Below are 16,241 nucleotides of genomic sequence, written 5' to 3'. Positions count from 1 at the left end.
GAAGCGTCGCCCAGATATAGGCACGATAGCGAGCTTCAGCTGGCGAGCTAATCAAAACAGCTGATTACCGTCATAGCACCTGACCATAACAAATACATGTGGACAACCAAAACAAAACAAACCCACGTGACAAAACAGACACTCCAGAAGGCGCACAAACCTGCAACCGTGACACTAACACTGGAAGTAAGTGTAGTAGTTGTTGTGTGTGAGTCTCAAACATTCTCCTCCTCTTCTTCTTTCAGTGGCGTCGTCCTGCATGACGCGTCTGTCCCGCTCGCGCACCACCTCTCTCTCCTCCTCATACTCCATGGAGGGCTCTCGCTCCCGGTCCCGCACCCTGTCGCAGGGCTCTCAGGGCGGACAGCTGCCTCCCAGCCCGTCCAACACCATGGAGGTCTCGTGCTGAGGAGCTCCGGAGATCCAGAGACGGAGACCAGCCAGCCCTTTAAACTCTGCGGCGCGGCCCGGGCCTTTAGTCAGACCCACATGTAGTGTTAACCAATAGTAATACTTCAAATATTGATAATGATGATATTAATAAGAATAACCATGAAAAAAGAAAACATAAATAAATAAATAACGATGTTTTTTCTCTTAATTACATGTTGAATTTCTAAAAGCGTAAGAATAGAGAAGAGTATATAAGCTCATATTGTATGTCTATCAACTTCTTTGTGGTTTTGTTTTATTCTTTCTCCTTTTTGGTGTGCTTTTATTTTGTATTTTGTATTATAATTATTACGATTTTTTTTTTTCCAATCCTGCTGCTGCTGTGAGAGGAGTGCAGTGTTTGTGGGGGGAGACGGTGGCCGAATGCTCGTCTCTTCTGTAGGTGACAGCCAGCTCATGTCTTCCATTCGCCCTTTACGATAAAGATAGCTATACGATAACAAATAAAAAAAATGCAAGAGAGAAAATACTGTAAGTATAGTTCACATCGATGATTTGTTTGGTCGGTGGGGGTCATGGCCTTTGCCTGTTTTTGGTTTTGCATGCTGGAATTTCCACGTCAGTCTGTGTCTTTGATTGTATTGATTTTTCTGCCGAGTATGCTCGTGTGTGTGTGTTTGCGTGCGCTGTTTGTGTGTAAAGCACGTCATAACATCGAGAACGGATCGTTTGCAGTTTGCGAAGTGGATTTATTGTCATTGAAATAGGATATTTGATGAGAATAAGTGGTCACGCTTTATTTTAATGTACAATTCACTCTATTAAACTAGTAAGTAAGTAATGTAGGTTTATATAGCGCATTTATTGTGTATGGCCATACACCCAAAGCGCTTCACAATCATGAGGGGTCTCTATGCACCACCACCAGTGTGCAGCATCCACTTGGATGATGCGACGGCAGCCACAGGACATTGGCGGTAGTGCTTCACCACACACCAGCTATTGTTGGAGTGGAGAGACAGTGATAGAGCCAATTCGGTGGATGGGGATGATTGGGAGGCCATGATGGGTAAGGGCCGATTTGGCTAAGACATCGGGGTTATACCCCTACTCTTTACCAAAAGTGCCATTAATGAGCAGAGAGTCAGGACCTCAGTTTAACGTCTCATCCAAAAGACAGCGCCCACTGACAGTATAGCGTTCCCTTCACTATATTGGGGCATTAGGACACAGACCACAGGTTGAGCGCCCCCTGCTGGCCTCACTAACACCACTTCCAACAGCAACCTAGTTATCCTATGTGGTCTCCCATCCAGGTACTGACCAGGCTCAGCCCTGCTTAACTTCAGTGAGTCACCGGTCTTGGGCTGCAGGGTGATGTGGCTATGATATGACTACATTATTTGTAGTTGTTCAGGTAGTCGTTGAGTTTAGGTATTGGGTAGGCTATGAACAGTTACTAAACTGTTATATTTTAGTAGTGAATGGTGTGAATTGTTACTCAAAATAAAGTGTTACTGAATGAGTGTTAGCTAGACGCTGTTTTGATCGGGGAAAGTGTCTCTGAATGACGATGGATGAGATGATATTTACAGATGGGAGTCGTAACGTTGGAGCGAGTTTGATGAAAGATTACAAAAACCGATGATTCACCTTTTACTCAGAGTCTTTTAAGATCTTTTAAGGTCTTTTAAGAAAGCGAGTCGATGTAAGTTGTCGAAACGTGCTTCCATCAGTGAGTGTGTTTACAAGTAGCCACAATAAAGTGCTGATCGCTATCAAAAGCTCGTCATGACCCACCTATAGCACTTATCTGCAAATCAAGCAGAGTGAAGCACATGCAAATCAATGCGAATCACATCTGTTGTTTTGTCACAACCGCAAACCTGCATGCCAGTGATCAAGTTGCTCAAATATAATCTAGTTTTTATGCAAAACTGGAAAGTTGAACGCTCAAGAAACGTATAACTATTTTAAGATTTGCTAATTTTCAGATTTGCTTCAAATTAAAATGCGATTAGGAAACTAAAATACCAATATCTAAAGCTAATAATCAGTGTGTTGTAAACAAATCAAAGACAATATCAGGCAGATTTAAAACAAGAATTATTGGACGGCCAATCAAAACACTTGATTTTAATAATCACTCTTCAGTGCCAAAATTCAGATTAATTGTCATTAAACATTTTTTATATTTTGCCGCTATCCTTCAAACAACTAGGTTTTACCTATTTGTCTGTTAGACGTCTTTCAAACAGAAGCAAAATCATCAAATGTTTATTTCACATCACTTCTTTTTTATACAGACACCATTTGGGATATACAACGGGGGCTCGTCCGGGATATTTTTGCACTTCCAATATTTTTTAATACAAATTTGAAACATAATAATGATGAAACATTTCTATCAAGATCTACAACAGCTAATAGCAGCACCACAGAGAGGAAGAAAGCTACGGTTGATGGGGGCTCGTCCGGGATATAGTTTTGATACACCCCATCTTTAACCTATCTACACTCTTAAAAAGGTATTTCATTGGCATCAGTGTCTTCACACAAACTCTTCACAGTGTGAAAGGCACTTTAGATCAGTGTTTCCTAACCATGTTCCTAAAGGCACAACAACAATACACATTTTTAACCTAATCAAACACACCTGAATCAACTCATCAGAACATGAGACTCCAAAACCTGAAGTTAGTGGATCAGACAAAGGAGACCTCCAAGATATGTACTGTTGGTGCGCCTTTGGGAACAGGGTTGAGAAACACTGCTTTAGATCATAGAAATGAACTTCACACTTACAAATTAGAGGTTATTTGGGAACCAGTCATGGTTCTTCCATGGGAAAACTCTCTTTATTTTTAAGAGTGTAAATGAGTGTAAAACCAAGTGCAAATTCACACCACACTCCCCACCAAATCGCTAAAGCAAAAAAGAGTTGCAAATCACCATAAGATTGGGTTTGGTCATTAACACGATGGTGTGTTTTGGTGGCTTTTTTATGGATTATTGGTTTGGTGTGTTTTGTAGACATTCATCAAAAAAAAGCCCTTCATTTACATCAGTGTTTCTCAACCATGTTCCTGGGGGACCACCTTCACTGCATGTTTTAAATGTCTTTCACACCGATTGCAGGTCTTTTAGTCTCTGCTAATGAGCTAATAGTCAGGTTTGTTTGATTAAAGAGACATGGAAAATGTACACAAGTGGTGGTCCCCTAGGAACGTGGTTGAGAAACACTATTATTATTCCCACATGCAAACACACTCAATAACTAGTCTGAGTATGAAGCAATCACAACCAACAACTCTGGTGTAGATCAACAACAAAACATTAAGCTCAGAACGCATGATGGATGATTATAGGAGTGACGCTCTTTATACGAGCAAATACTAATAATTTTGCCATCTTTTGTAGCAATCCATTGTTACTAATATGCTAACACCTATCTTTTGGGGGAATCTAGTCCTCTAGTTTGCATGTAATTACCATGGTGCTTATACTGCAATATTATCCAGCTAGTAGCACAGCGTAGGATTGTTTGCATGGAAACATTGAGGTTGAGCTCATTTGTTACTTTGAATGGGGGATTTAGCGTAACCTGACTCTGGTGTGAAGTGTACTTAAAGCCATGGTGGCGTTTAATGCTGAACCATAGTGACCGATACACAGAGTAAAACCAGACATGCCTGAGCCTGTGAGGTGCTTCAACTCTGGAGATACACAATAAGAGAATAAGTGTGACGATTCAGAGCGCCTGTGTCAATTTTACTTTGCTGAATAACCAGCCCCTTCACTGCCAACTGGGTTCTAGCCATGTTAGTCCAATCGTCAAGCCATCGAGATTAGCACGTCAACACAGCTGTAAAGTTTACATTTTAAAAAGCAGGTCATGTGGTATTTTATAGAGTCCTGATATAGAGTCCCCTACAATAGTGTTTCTCAACCATGTTCCTGGAAGACCACCAACACTGCATGTTTTAGATGTCTCTTTTGTTTGTCGCACCCATTACAGGTCTTTCAGTCTCTGCTAATGAGCTGATGGTTAGAATCAGGTGTGTTTGGAAATGTGCAGAGCAGGTGGTCCTCCAGGAACGTGGTTGAGAAACACTGCCCTACAACATGTTTGCAAGCACACAAGGTCAGAAAACACGGTATATTCTGTATATAATATTTGATTTTGATGCAGTTCATTTAAATCAGGGGTGCCCAAACTCTGTCCTGAAGGGCTGGTGTCCTGGAGAGTTTCCAACTTGCTTTAACACACCTGCAGGAAGTTTCTAGTATATCTATTACTAGCTTGATTAGCTGGTTCAGGTGTGTTTGATTAGGGTTGGAGCTAAACTCTCCAGGACACCGGCCCTCCAGGACCGAGTTTGGGAATCAATTCAAGGCTTGAGGTTTGTAAGCCCCTCCTCTTCAATTAGACATCGATGCTCTGATTGGTCGGTGTTTTTTTTTTTTTTGGTTTTTTTTTGTCTTTTTCACATTTAAAAGTTTTCATAATTTGCATGTAGGCGGAGATTGTGCAAATGTCTTACTTTGACTATGTTTGACAGTAAAAAGATTTGTAAATATAACAACTCAATATAGTGATTATGAGCCAACTCTTTCTTTTAATTAAGAGAAAAAAACGATGAGGAGGCTGTTTACATTGAAGGACGACATTATTACAATTTCAAAAAACCACATGACCTGCTCTTTAAAGCATGTAGAAGTGACATACAGATCATTCAAAAGAGCATTGAAATCGCTGCGAGATGTGAGTTTTCAACGCAATCTCATAGCAATTCGTAACTTTTTGATTTAGTGGCTAATTCGTATGAATTCGTACGATCTAATTTGTACAATTTGGTACGATTTGCTCATCACCCAATGATGGTTGGGGTTAGAGGTGGGGTTGGATGCCACGCCTCCTTTTTAAAATCATGCATTTTCATACAACTAAACTTGTACGAATTTGTACGAACTAGCCACTAAACTGATAAAGCGTTAAATACTTACGTTTCCTCGTGAGATCAGCCTGGAGTTTTTGCAATATTTGCAAGTGATTCTCACTGAAGAATGTAACTAATCCATATTGACAAATTAGCAGCTAATTTGCAAGAATTTGAATACAAATTGTAATGTATGATCGGCATTATCTGATCTTACACAAGCCATTTATGCAATTGTACAAATTTACACAAATTAGCTGGCAATTTACCAAAATGTGAAAGAGTTAGGAATTGCCAAGAGATTGTGTTGGCTATTTTTGACACTAATGCTAACACTTGCCAATAAAAATAAACGTAGACCAAAACTGTTCTCATAACTGCGAATGCATCGTAACAATCACGTTCAGCACAACACTGCCCTGAAAATAACCATCAGTTGATAAAATTTGAAAAGTTCTTCCAGCGATTCATATGTTCGTTACGAGCGTCGGAGCACTTTGTTCGTCAAGATTCTGAAATCTAATTTAATTTGTTTTTATCCGTTTTAGACACAAACGTTGGAAGTAGTGCGACGTGTAAGCGAGAAACATGGTATTTTCTCCTCTTTCTAATGGAAAGGAATCAGCGTGGGGATTTTAATATTCAAGACTGCAATACTGTCGCAGATTTACATGAGCCTTTACCAAAAATAGAAATAGTTGAACTCTGACATGACCTACCAAACGAATGCAGAAATCACCATACAAGCGTGAGAATATTGACAGGTTAAAGTAAAAGCAATGAGGTAAAGGGATGGCTTAGGTTGTGTATGTGTGTTAAGAACGTGTGAATGTAAATGTGTCCATTTTCTTTCTTTCTTTTTTTATTTGTTTTGATTCACCTCAGTGAAACCCTTTTCACCTTTTATTTTCTGTGAAGTAGATTTGCGTCTCGGTGTCCTCATGGATTATACATCAGTGTGCTAGTTCTTGTGTAACTTTTTTAGCCTTAGCACTAAAAAAGAAATAATGTAATTAACAAAAATAAAGAAATAAAAATAAAAAAATAAGATGTCATTAATAACTGAATGCAATCAGATTTAACTGTGTGGCTAATTTCTGTGTAATACTATGAACAACTGGAAAAAAAAGTAATTAAAGGGATCAAAATGACACTGTTATTTGAGTCTCATTTTCATGTGTGTTCTTGTGCAATGCAGAATATGTTATTGTGATGCTGAATAGTGACAATCTACTATCAATCGGATGATCAGTCATTTTTGATTGAGTAGCATTAAAACGTGCTCCGAAATACTGTCGAATATTTGCACTTCTAATATTCCACTTCAAACAATTGCATTTCTAGTGTTTTTATACAAATATGAAATGATAAACATATTTCTGTCTTTCATTAACTTAATATTGAAAATACAACAGCTAATGGTAATGCCACAGAGATGAAGAAAGCTATGAATAATGTGGGCTCGTCCGGGATATATTTGCACTAATAGTAATCCACTTTAAAATATTGCACTTCTAGTGTTTTTTACACAAATTTGAAACACATTAATGATAAAAATATTTCTATCAAGATTGAAAATAAAACCGCTAATAGCAGCACCAAAGAGAGGAAGAAATCTATGATCGATGGGGGCTCGTCCGGGATTTTTGCACTTCTAATATTCCAATTCAAAATATTGCACTTCTAGTGCTTTTATACAAATTTTAAACATTAATGATCAACTTGTATATCAAGTTAGAAAATACAACAGCTAATATGCAGTTCCACATAGTGGAAGAAAGCTATAATTAATGGGGGCTCGTCCGGGATGTATTTGCACTTCAAATAATTGCACTTTTAATGGTTTTTATACAAATATAAAACATATTAATGGTAAAAAATGATTTATTTTTTTGGTGAAATACAGAAAATACAATAGCTTATAGCAGTGCCACAGAGAATAAGAAAGCTATGATTGATGGGGCTCATCTGGGATATATAACACGGAATCGGCCAGGATATATTTGCAATTTTAATATTCCAATTCAAACAATTAGACTTTTAGTGGTTTTTCATACAAATACGAATCATATTAATGATAAGCATAATTCTATTTTTCATTGATGAAAGATTAAATATGAAACCGCTAATAGCAGCGCTATAGAAAGTAAGAAAGCTTTGATTAATGGGGGCTCATTTGCAATGTATTTGCACTTCTAATATTCCAATACAAATATTGCACTTCTAGTGTTTTTTATACAAATATAAAATATATTAATGATCAACTTTTTTATCAAGATATAAATTACAATAGCTAAAATGCAGTGCCACATAGTGAAAGAAAGCTATGATTATTGGGGGCTCGTCCGGGATATATTTGCACTACTAATATTCCACCTCAAGTAATTACACTTCTAATGGTTTTTATACAAATATGAAACATATTAATGATAAAAATTTAATGAAATGAAAATATTTCATTGATGAAATACAATAGCTAATAGCAGTGCTATTAGGAAGAAAGCTATGATTGATAGGGGCTCGTCCGGGATATGTAAAGGGGAATTGTCCAAGATATATTTGGACTTCTAATTTTCCACTTCAAAATATTGACTTTTTTTTTTTTTAAATTCAAATATGAAACATATAAATGATAATATACTTTTCTATCAAGATAGAAAATACAACAGCTAAAAGAAATGCCACGGAAAGGGGTAAAGCTAATATTGATGGAGGCTCGTCCAGGATATACAATGGGGAATCGTCCAGGATTGTTTTGCAATTTTAATAATCCACTTCAAACAATTAGACTTCTAGTGGTTTTTATACAATAATATTTTATACAATAATGATAAACAATTCTTTATTTCCTATTGAAAGATTATAAATACAACAGCTAACGGTTATGCTATAGACAGGAAGAAAGCTATGATTAATGGGGGCTTGTCCGGGATATTTTTTTACTTTTAATATTCCATACGAAACATATTAATGATAAAATTGTTTCTATCTTTAATACAACAGCTAATAGTAGCACCACAGAGAGGAAGAAAGCTATGATTAATGGGGTCTTAATGGGGTATTTATTTGCACTTTTAACATTCCACTTCAAAATATTGCACTTCATATTTTATACAGATATGTAGCATATTAATGATAAACAATATTGCAATCAAGATACAAAAAAAAAAAAAAAACAGATAATAGCAGCATCGCAGAAAGAAAGAAAGCTATGATTAATGGGGGCTCGTCCGGGATATATAATGGGGAATCATACAGGATAATTCGCACTTCTAATATTCCACTTCAAAATATTGCACTTTTGCGTTTTTATACAAAAATGTAACCTATTAATGAAAAAAAAAACAACACAACAGCTAATAGCAGTGCTACAGAGAAGAAGAAAGCTATGATTAACAGGGCTAACAGTAACAGGGGCTCGTCCAGGATATAGCATTTCTTTGGTGTGTATGTTGGGGTGCTGAAGATCCTGGTTCAGATTCTGGATGAGCCCCCATTTGTCACTATAATTCTTCATATAAATATATTTTACATCTACAGGGAGGGCATGGAAAGTTATATACATGTACAATATCATTTTATGAAAGCATGAAAAATGTGTAAAAAAAAATGCCCAAGAAGTAAATCATATCAATTTCATTTCTCCCTATAAATAGTCAATTGTGAGCTAGTTTGACATTTATTACAGTCTAACCAATCCTTGTAAGAATTCAGTTTAAGCCAAGCACTCCTGAATTGGTTTTTATATTGGTTTAATTTCTAAATATAGAAAAGTGGACAATGGTTACTGGTGTGACTCGTCACATTGACGTGATAAGTGTTGATATTTAGTGCTGTCTGTTGCTAGAGGATAGAAATCCCCCATAACGCAAGAACAATAACATACCAAACAACCTGATCTTTGCCAAAACGTACAATTATCCATTGAGTGAGAAAGGGCTTTCCATGAGATCACAGATCTGACAGCTTATAAACCTCACAGAACGATGGCAAGCAACACAGAGCAGCGCAGGTATGTCAACCTTCATTGTCATTACTAATATTATAAGAAATGTAGGCTCATGGTTAAAACTAAATATTTAAATAACCATTTATTTTATTAAACTTATTAATGATTGATTAATAATTGACTTAGGTTCCCGTGGATGACTAGCAATTTTTAATTTTTATTTAGTTAATAGTTATTTGGTATTATTTCAATATTTAATATAAAATATTATTATAGTACAATTGTTTTAATTTAGTATTTAATTATGTAATATTAAATAAATGTATGACCATTTTCCTTCATCTACAAGGAATCTCTGGACAATTGTTTCCAGTACTGAAGATTAAAGACGTCCAAAAAATTACACGGTAATTCCTATTTTTTAATTTTTTTTTATTTTAAGAATAAACTGTATTATAAGTAAAACAAATGTGAATGTTGAACTCTATATTATTATTTAATAGAGACAGAAAAATTTCATAATCATTGCTATATTGCTATAATTGTATGTTTTATATTGAAATCATTTTAAATGGCTCCACACGTTAAAAGTAACATGAGACACAGACAAAATAATTGATTAATTATGACATGAGTGTGTTTTTGTGACAAACACCTGTTGTTAAAAGAAACAAGAATACAAAGAATACAAAAAAACAAGAATACAAAAGAGAAAAACAGTGTTCCCTCAGCATAGCGCGGTTCAACTTTCGCGGACTCGCAGTTTCGCAGATTTCTTTAGTGGCGTTTGACTTGCTTTTTTTACACTGCATTGTGTTCTGCGTCCTGGCTGTAGTCAATCAATCTCCTCCGTGCTGTGTCTCCTTTAAAGTACAGAAAGCTTGCTTAATAGACATTAATCTTCAATCGCTAGGAGTGTAACTGTATTGCATGTTTGTAAGTTTTCTCCCCAACAAACCCCATAGTGTTGACGAAACAAGCTATGATCAATAGGCGCTCGTCCGGGATATTTTTGCACTGCTAATATTCCTCTTCAAACAAACTGCACTTCTAATGGATTTCATACAAATATGAGACATAGTAATGATAAACTTATTATATATTTCATTTATTAAAGATTGAACATACAATTGCTGATAGCAGTGTCATAGAGATGAAACAATCTATAATTTTTGGTGGCTCATCCGAGATATATTGCATTTCTAATATTGCACTTTAAAATATTGCACTTCTTGTTTTTTTTTTTTTTTATACAAACTAAAACATTTTAATAATAAAAACGTTTATATCAACACAGAAAATACAACAGCTGATAGCAGCACCACAGAGAAGAAGAAAGCTATGATTTATGGGGGCTCGTCCAGGATATTTTGCACTTTTAATTCATTAAAGTTTGAAAATACAACATCTAAAAGGAATGACACAGAGATGAAAATAATAGTCATTGGGGGCTCGTCCGGGATATTTTGAACTTCTAATATTTCACTTCAAAATTTTGCACTTCTTGTTTTTTAAACAATTATGAAACATTTTAAAGATAAAACATTTCTAGCAAGATAGAAAATAGAACCTCTTATAGCAGGGCCACAGAGAAGAGGAAAGCTATGATCGATGGGGGCTAGTCCGGGATATTTTGCACTTCTAATATTCCACCTATAAATATTCCAGCTCTAATGGGTTCATACAAATATGAAACATATTAATGATAAACATATTTATGTATTTAATTTATTAAAGTTTGAAAATACAACATCTAAAAGGAGTGACATAGAGATAAAAATAATAATTATTGGGGGCTCATCCGGGATATTTTGCACTTCTAATATTTCACTTCAAAATTTTGCACTTCCTGTTTTTTAAACAAATATGAAACATTTTAATGATAAAAACATTTCTAGCAAGATAGAAAATAGAACCGCTTATAGCAGCGCCATAGAGAAGAGGAAAGCTATGATCGATGGGGGCTCGTCCGGGATATTTTGCACTTCTAATATTCCACATCAAATAATTGCACTTCTAATGGTTTTTATACAAGTATGAAACAATAATGATAAACATATTTCTATTTTTCATCAATAAAAAGTAAAGGAAGATGCTAACCATCGGACAAAAAATTTGACTTCTGGACATGCTAAAGGAAGGTAGAAGTTACAAAAGAGAAAAGTTTTTACGTTAATGAAAATGTGATTGCCAGAAAATAGTGTGAAGGGGTTTGCAGCCTTAAAACGTCTATAGTAATTAAAAAATAAAAATAAAGGGCACTACTTTGTGGATTTCACCTGTTGTGGGCTATATTTGAATATAACTGCCACAATTAACGAGGGACCACTGTAGTATCTATGTAATATCAGTTGAAATGAAAGTAAATCTCTCAGCGGGGGATGATTATACTCTAAACATAACATGACTAGCTTCTCTTATTACAAACCTATAATTCATATTCTGAATGATTTGTTGATGGTTTAATTTGGAATGGTCATTGTGGTAATCAATGTTTCAGTCATCAGCTTTAGTTTACCTCTTGGATTTTAGCAGTAGTTTTGGCATATTTAAATATTATCTTTAAACATTTATAATTGTGTTCCTGAAGCATATTTTTAACAGCAATATAGTTTAAAAAGGTCTGTTGGCTCTGTTTTTAAGGTGTCATCATCATCATGAAGTATTATATTTTCTGGACTATAGAGCGCACCTGTATATGAGTAAAAAAAATGTTAAATGAAATGTTAAAAAAAAAAAAAAATATATATATATATATATATATATATATATATATATATATATATATATATATATGTATATATATGTATATATGTATATATATATATATATATATATATATATATATATATATATATACATATATATATATATATATATATATATATATATATACACACAAGCCGCACCGGGCTATAAGCCACAAATATTCATGTTGACAAATTAGGAATTTACTGCATGTTCCGAACTATTTTGTACTGAAACTGTACATGTATGTACCTAAACAGATTCTTTCCGAACATTGCCTTTTAACATGGCAGCAACCTTGCTATTTAAAACAGAATCAAGAGAAAAAAAATCTGGTTATTATTTACCTTCATTTCTCCTGTGTTTGAAACCACAAGTCACTTTAATCATCTACACTAAAACCCACCAAGTCGTCGTCTTCTGTGTCGGAATTGAACAGCCGCACAAGTCCTTCGTCACATGTGTCTCCATCAGTCTCGATCTCCATGTCAAGTCATCCTCAGGTGAAGTTAGCTCTGAAGATGGCCGCTCTCTTCGTGTAGCTTCGTGGATTCTTTCACAGCACTCCACGCTATTAGGATCCACTGACAGACATCAGAAAAGGATGCTTTTCGCATGGGGCCGTGAAAGTTTTTGTGAAAGACTTCTCACCACTTGTAAATCCACATCTTTTTAAATTCTAAGATAGAGCATCCCTAATGGTGAAAAAGAAAAATCCACAGAATAACTGCACCTTTGTAAAAGCCGCATGGTTCAAAACCTAGGAAAAAAGTAGCGGCTTATAGTCCAGAAAATACGGTTGTCTAATTGACTAGTAGTCCCAGCATGCAGCTGAAATAGATAACTTATCTGAGCATGTCGCGTTACTCTTTTTTGTTTGTGCTTTAACTTCAGTTGCTTGGATTTGTGATGATCAGAGCAGATCTGTTCATCTGAATATTTTGTTGTCACCATTGTTGATATCTATATGCTAATTTGATGACTGCTTAACTAAATTGTTTACAGAAGGAATAAACAACAACTGAATTTAATGCTGCGTTCACACCAGATGCGGATGAAGCTTCAAGCACGAGTGATTTAGATGTTAAGTCAATGCAAAGATGCGAATAGACATCCTGCGCCACAATTTGTGCGAATGAAGCGGCACAAGTTAGGCATTTTGTGTCTTTGGTTCGCCACATTAAAAATAATCAGGAGCTTGTTCGGGGGTGATTATGAAGTAGTGCCTGTTGTTGATGTCCCGAAGTGAAAATCCTCTCACCAACTCCGGAGAATAGCTCATCAAACAGGGCTCAGCTCAGTCTGAATCACCACTCGAAGCCTCCATCATACAGGTATATCTTCCGGAGGAGTTGATAAACTTGATGATCTGGGTGCAGCTTTGAAAGGATCTAGTGGAGTTAGACATGGCGCCGAACAAATCTACGCTGTTTTTCAGCCTTCCTAAAGCACATAAAGCACAGCTAATCTCTCAATAAAATCCATGTTAGCTATTTAGCAATGAAGCTAGAGTCAGCAGACAGACAAAAGCCCTGCCCATGACGCAAATCAAGGACTATTCTGAAGTGAATTTGACCTATGAATAAACCAAGTAAACTCAAAATGTTCACACAACTATTTACGTCTAGTTTAACATGATTTATTCGCGCATTTATCATGTGGTGTGAACACAACATACAAAGGTTGGTCAATATGGTTACAGATACTCTGCCATATGAAACAGATCATCTATATCAGTCTTTCCCAACCCTGTTCCTGGAAAAACATCAACAGTGGTTGGTTCAGGTTTCAGAGTCTCTTCTTATGTTCTAATGAGGTTTTAGGTGTGATTGGGAAGAAGCTGAATCTGTGTACTGTTGGTGTGCTTTCAGGAACAGGGTTGGGAAACACTGTGGTATATAATCTCAGCTTAACATGTTTTTTTTTTTTTTGGCCTCCAAAGAAAGATGAAGCACTTGATTCTTTTTGCTGTAACTGCTCTTCTGGTCTTCAATGGATGTGACTGCACCACAACCGTATCATCTGGAACTGCAATTCTAACAACTTCTGCATCTCTAGCATCTACCACGTCTGCAGTTTCTCCAACATCTGCAGCTTCGACAGATTCTCCAACATCTGCAGCTTCTACAGTATCTCCAGCTTCTACAGTATCTCCATCATCCGCAGCTTCCACAGTATCTCCAGCATCCGCAGCTTCTACAGTATCTCCAGCATCCACAGCTTCTACAGTATCTCCAGCATCCGCAGCTTCCACAGTATCTCCAGCATCCGCAGCTTCCACAGTATCTCCAGCATCCACAGCTTCCACAGTATCTCCAGCATCCGCAGCTTCCACAGTATCTCCAGCATCCGCAGCTTCCACAGTATCTCCAGCATCTGCAGCATCCACAGTATCTCCAGCATCCGCAGCTTCAACAGTTTCTCCAGCATCTTCAGCCTCTACAGTTTCTCCAGCAACTTCAGCTTCTACAGTTTCTCCAGCGTCTGCAGCGTATACAATTTCTACGGTGTCTGCAAATTCAACAGCGACTCTGATGAGCACAAATTCAACTGCAAGTGGAGCACCAGTTGCAACCTCGGCTTCAGGTTTCCAGCTGCTCTGTGCAGGTACAAGGCTAACATCTATTGTATGAAATCATGAAGGTGTAAAGATCAGATGTTTTATGGCAGACCCAAATTGTTTTATAGGTGTTAATTTTTTCAAGTTACTCTAGGGGGCTGTTGAGTGCTTGATTCTGATTGGCTGATGAGCATTCTAAGGTGTTTGGTTACTAACAGATAAACGCAGAGCTAAAGTAGTTCCGGCAGGTTTTGAGCACAATACTGCCTAAACAGTTGGGCTTCTAATCAAACTCAAGCAATGTGTATTGTTTCTATGCAGGACTTCTCATCTGGACCCTGAGGCACATTCAACTGAGAAATTAGGAGAGATCTGGAGAAGTGATAGCCAATGCTGGAGCAGGAGACAACTTAATCTTAGCTATTTATTTTCTCAATGTTTATATTATATGGTTTATATGTAAATAAATATAACAGTTCTATATTATTATTGCTTTGTTTGTGAAGTGTCATCATTATAGCTTTTCAGACATTAATATTCAGGATGGCACATCAGCCAAAGTGTTGCGAGAAATAGACAGAAACATATCCTAATTTTGTCACGAACATGTCAGATTATAATAATTCTAATATTATAATAATCTACTAATTCAGTTAATGCAGAGCAGGCTTACCAGACAATGCAAGAGCCAGTACTTTCAGACCTATTGTTTTCTCAGACAGTGCCACCTGCTGTTGGGTCAGGTGAAGTGACAGGTCCAGAGAACCAACTATGATGGTGATGTGATGACCAGGCCCACTACGTAATGGATGATCGCCTACTACTCCCCTTACCCTAAACCCAACCGTTAAAATAGTATGGGCGTTACCTTAGTGGGCGGTACAATGTCCATTACATATTGGACCTGGTCCAGTACATCATCGTGACTACAGACTACAGCAAGGACATCTTGCCACTTTCTAGCAAGTAGCAACATCAGACACATAACCCCTAACAGTAGGTCTTAAAGTGCTGGTCTGAGCATGCAGCAGGGTCTCCTGGCCTGCAGCTTCATAATGTTAATGCTGGGAGCCTTTGAGGAACTGTCTAGCTTGCCTCAACACACCTGCAAGGATGTTTATAGAAAGCCTAGTAAGTGCTTGATTAACTAGCCCAGGTGTGTCTGATTGGAGTTGGAACTAAACTTTGCAGGACTCTAGCCACCCAGGATCAAGTTTGGACACCCCTGGTCTAGCGGGGAACATTCTAGCTGAGCAATATAGGCACATCTTCAGATTTGGGGGAATAAGACAGCAAGCATTTTTCATCACTGAGCTAATATTCACTTGATCTTCCAGCAACCCTGAAGAAACCGACTCCTCTTGAAAATATATAATTTTGTGAATGGTTTAGGTATCACCGAGTCCAAAGCTCTACAGATGTCTGTAGAGATGAGACACTCCTTGTAGAGTGAGCTCTCATGTACAAGAGATGGCATTCACAATCTAGTGGTTCAACCTCTGTGGGGACAATGCACTTCTCTTCTGCCGACCAACAAAACCAACTGGTCTCTAAAAGAAGAGGTAGGAACCTTGGGCAAATTGCCCAGCCCAAATTCCAGGCGTGAATTTTTGACCAAAGAATACCTCCAGGTCCCCAGAACTCTTGTTTG

The 16,241-nt window shown here is 36.9% G+C and overlaps 2 protein-coding genes across 9 annotated transcripts in view; both read left to right on the top strand.

Moving 5' to 3' along the window:
* Window positions 1–6,490, top strand: part of ndrg2 (NDRG family member 2) — a 108,055-nt gene extending 101,565 nt beyond the window's left edge. Inside the window, exons 17-19 of one of the 8 annotated variants that reach the window (XR_012382395.1) lie at window positions 246–4,318; window positions 4,477–4,528; window positions 4,749–6,490. Coding sequence is in view for 2 of the 8 variants with exons in the window: in XM_005160380.6 (XP_005160437.1) it covers window positions 246–409 (164 nt within the window). In the remaining 6 variants the exon portion in view is untranslated. 8 annotated transcript variants of the gene reach the window in all.
* Window positions 6,491–9,113: 2,623 nt separating this feature from the next.
* On the top strand, window positions 9,114–15,076 carry LOC553259 (uncharacterized). Its single transcript, XM_009302855.2, has 5 exons — window positions 9,114–9,143; window positions 9,300–9,345; window positions 9,632–9,689; window positions 13,973–14,637; window positions 14,912–15,076. Exons 1-5 carry the CDS (start codon window positions 9,114–9,116, stop codon window positions 14,953–14,955), a joined length of 843 nt encoding a protein of 280 aa, XP_009301130.1. The 3' UTR covers window positions 14,956–15,076.
* The last annotated feature ends 1,165 nt before the right edge of the window (window positions 15,077–16,241 follow it).

This window comes from Danio rerio, chromosome 7, assembly GCF_049306965.1.
Source record: "Danio rerio strain Tuebingen ecotype United States chromosome 7, GRCz12tu, whole genome shotgun sequence".
NCBI classification, from domain to species: Eukaryota; Metazoa; Chordata; class Actinopteri; order Cypriniformes; family Danionidae; genus Danio; species Danio rerio.
Note: the sequence above shows the minus strand (reverse complement) of the source record. Positions and strands in the feature narration are given on the sequence as shown.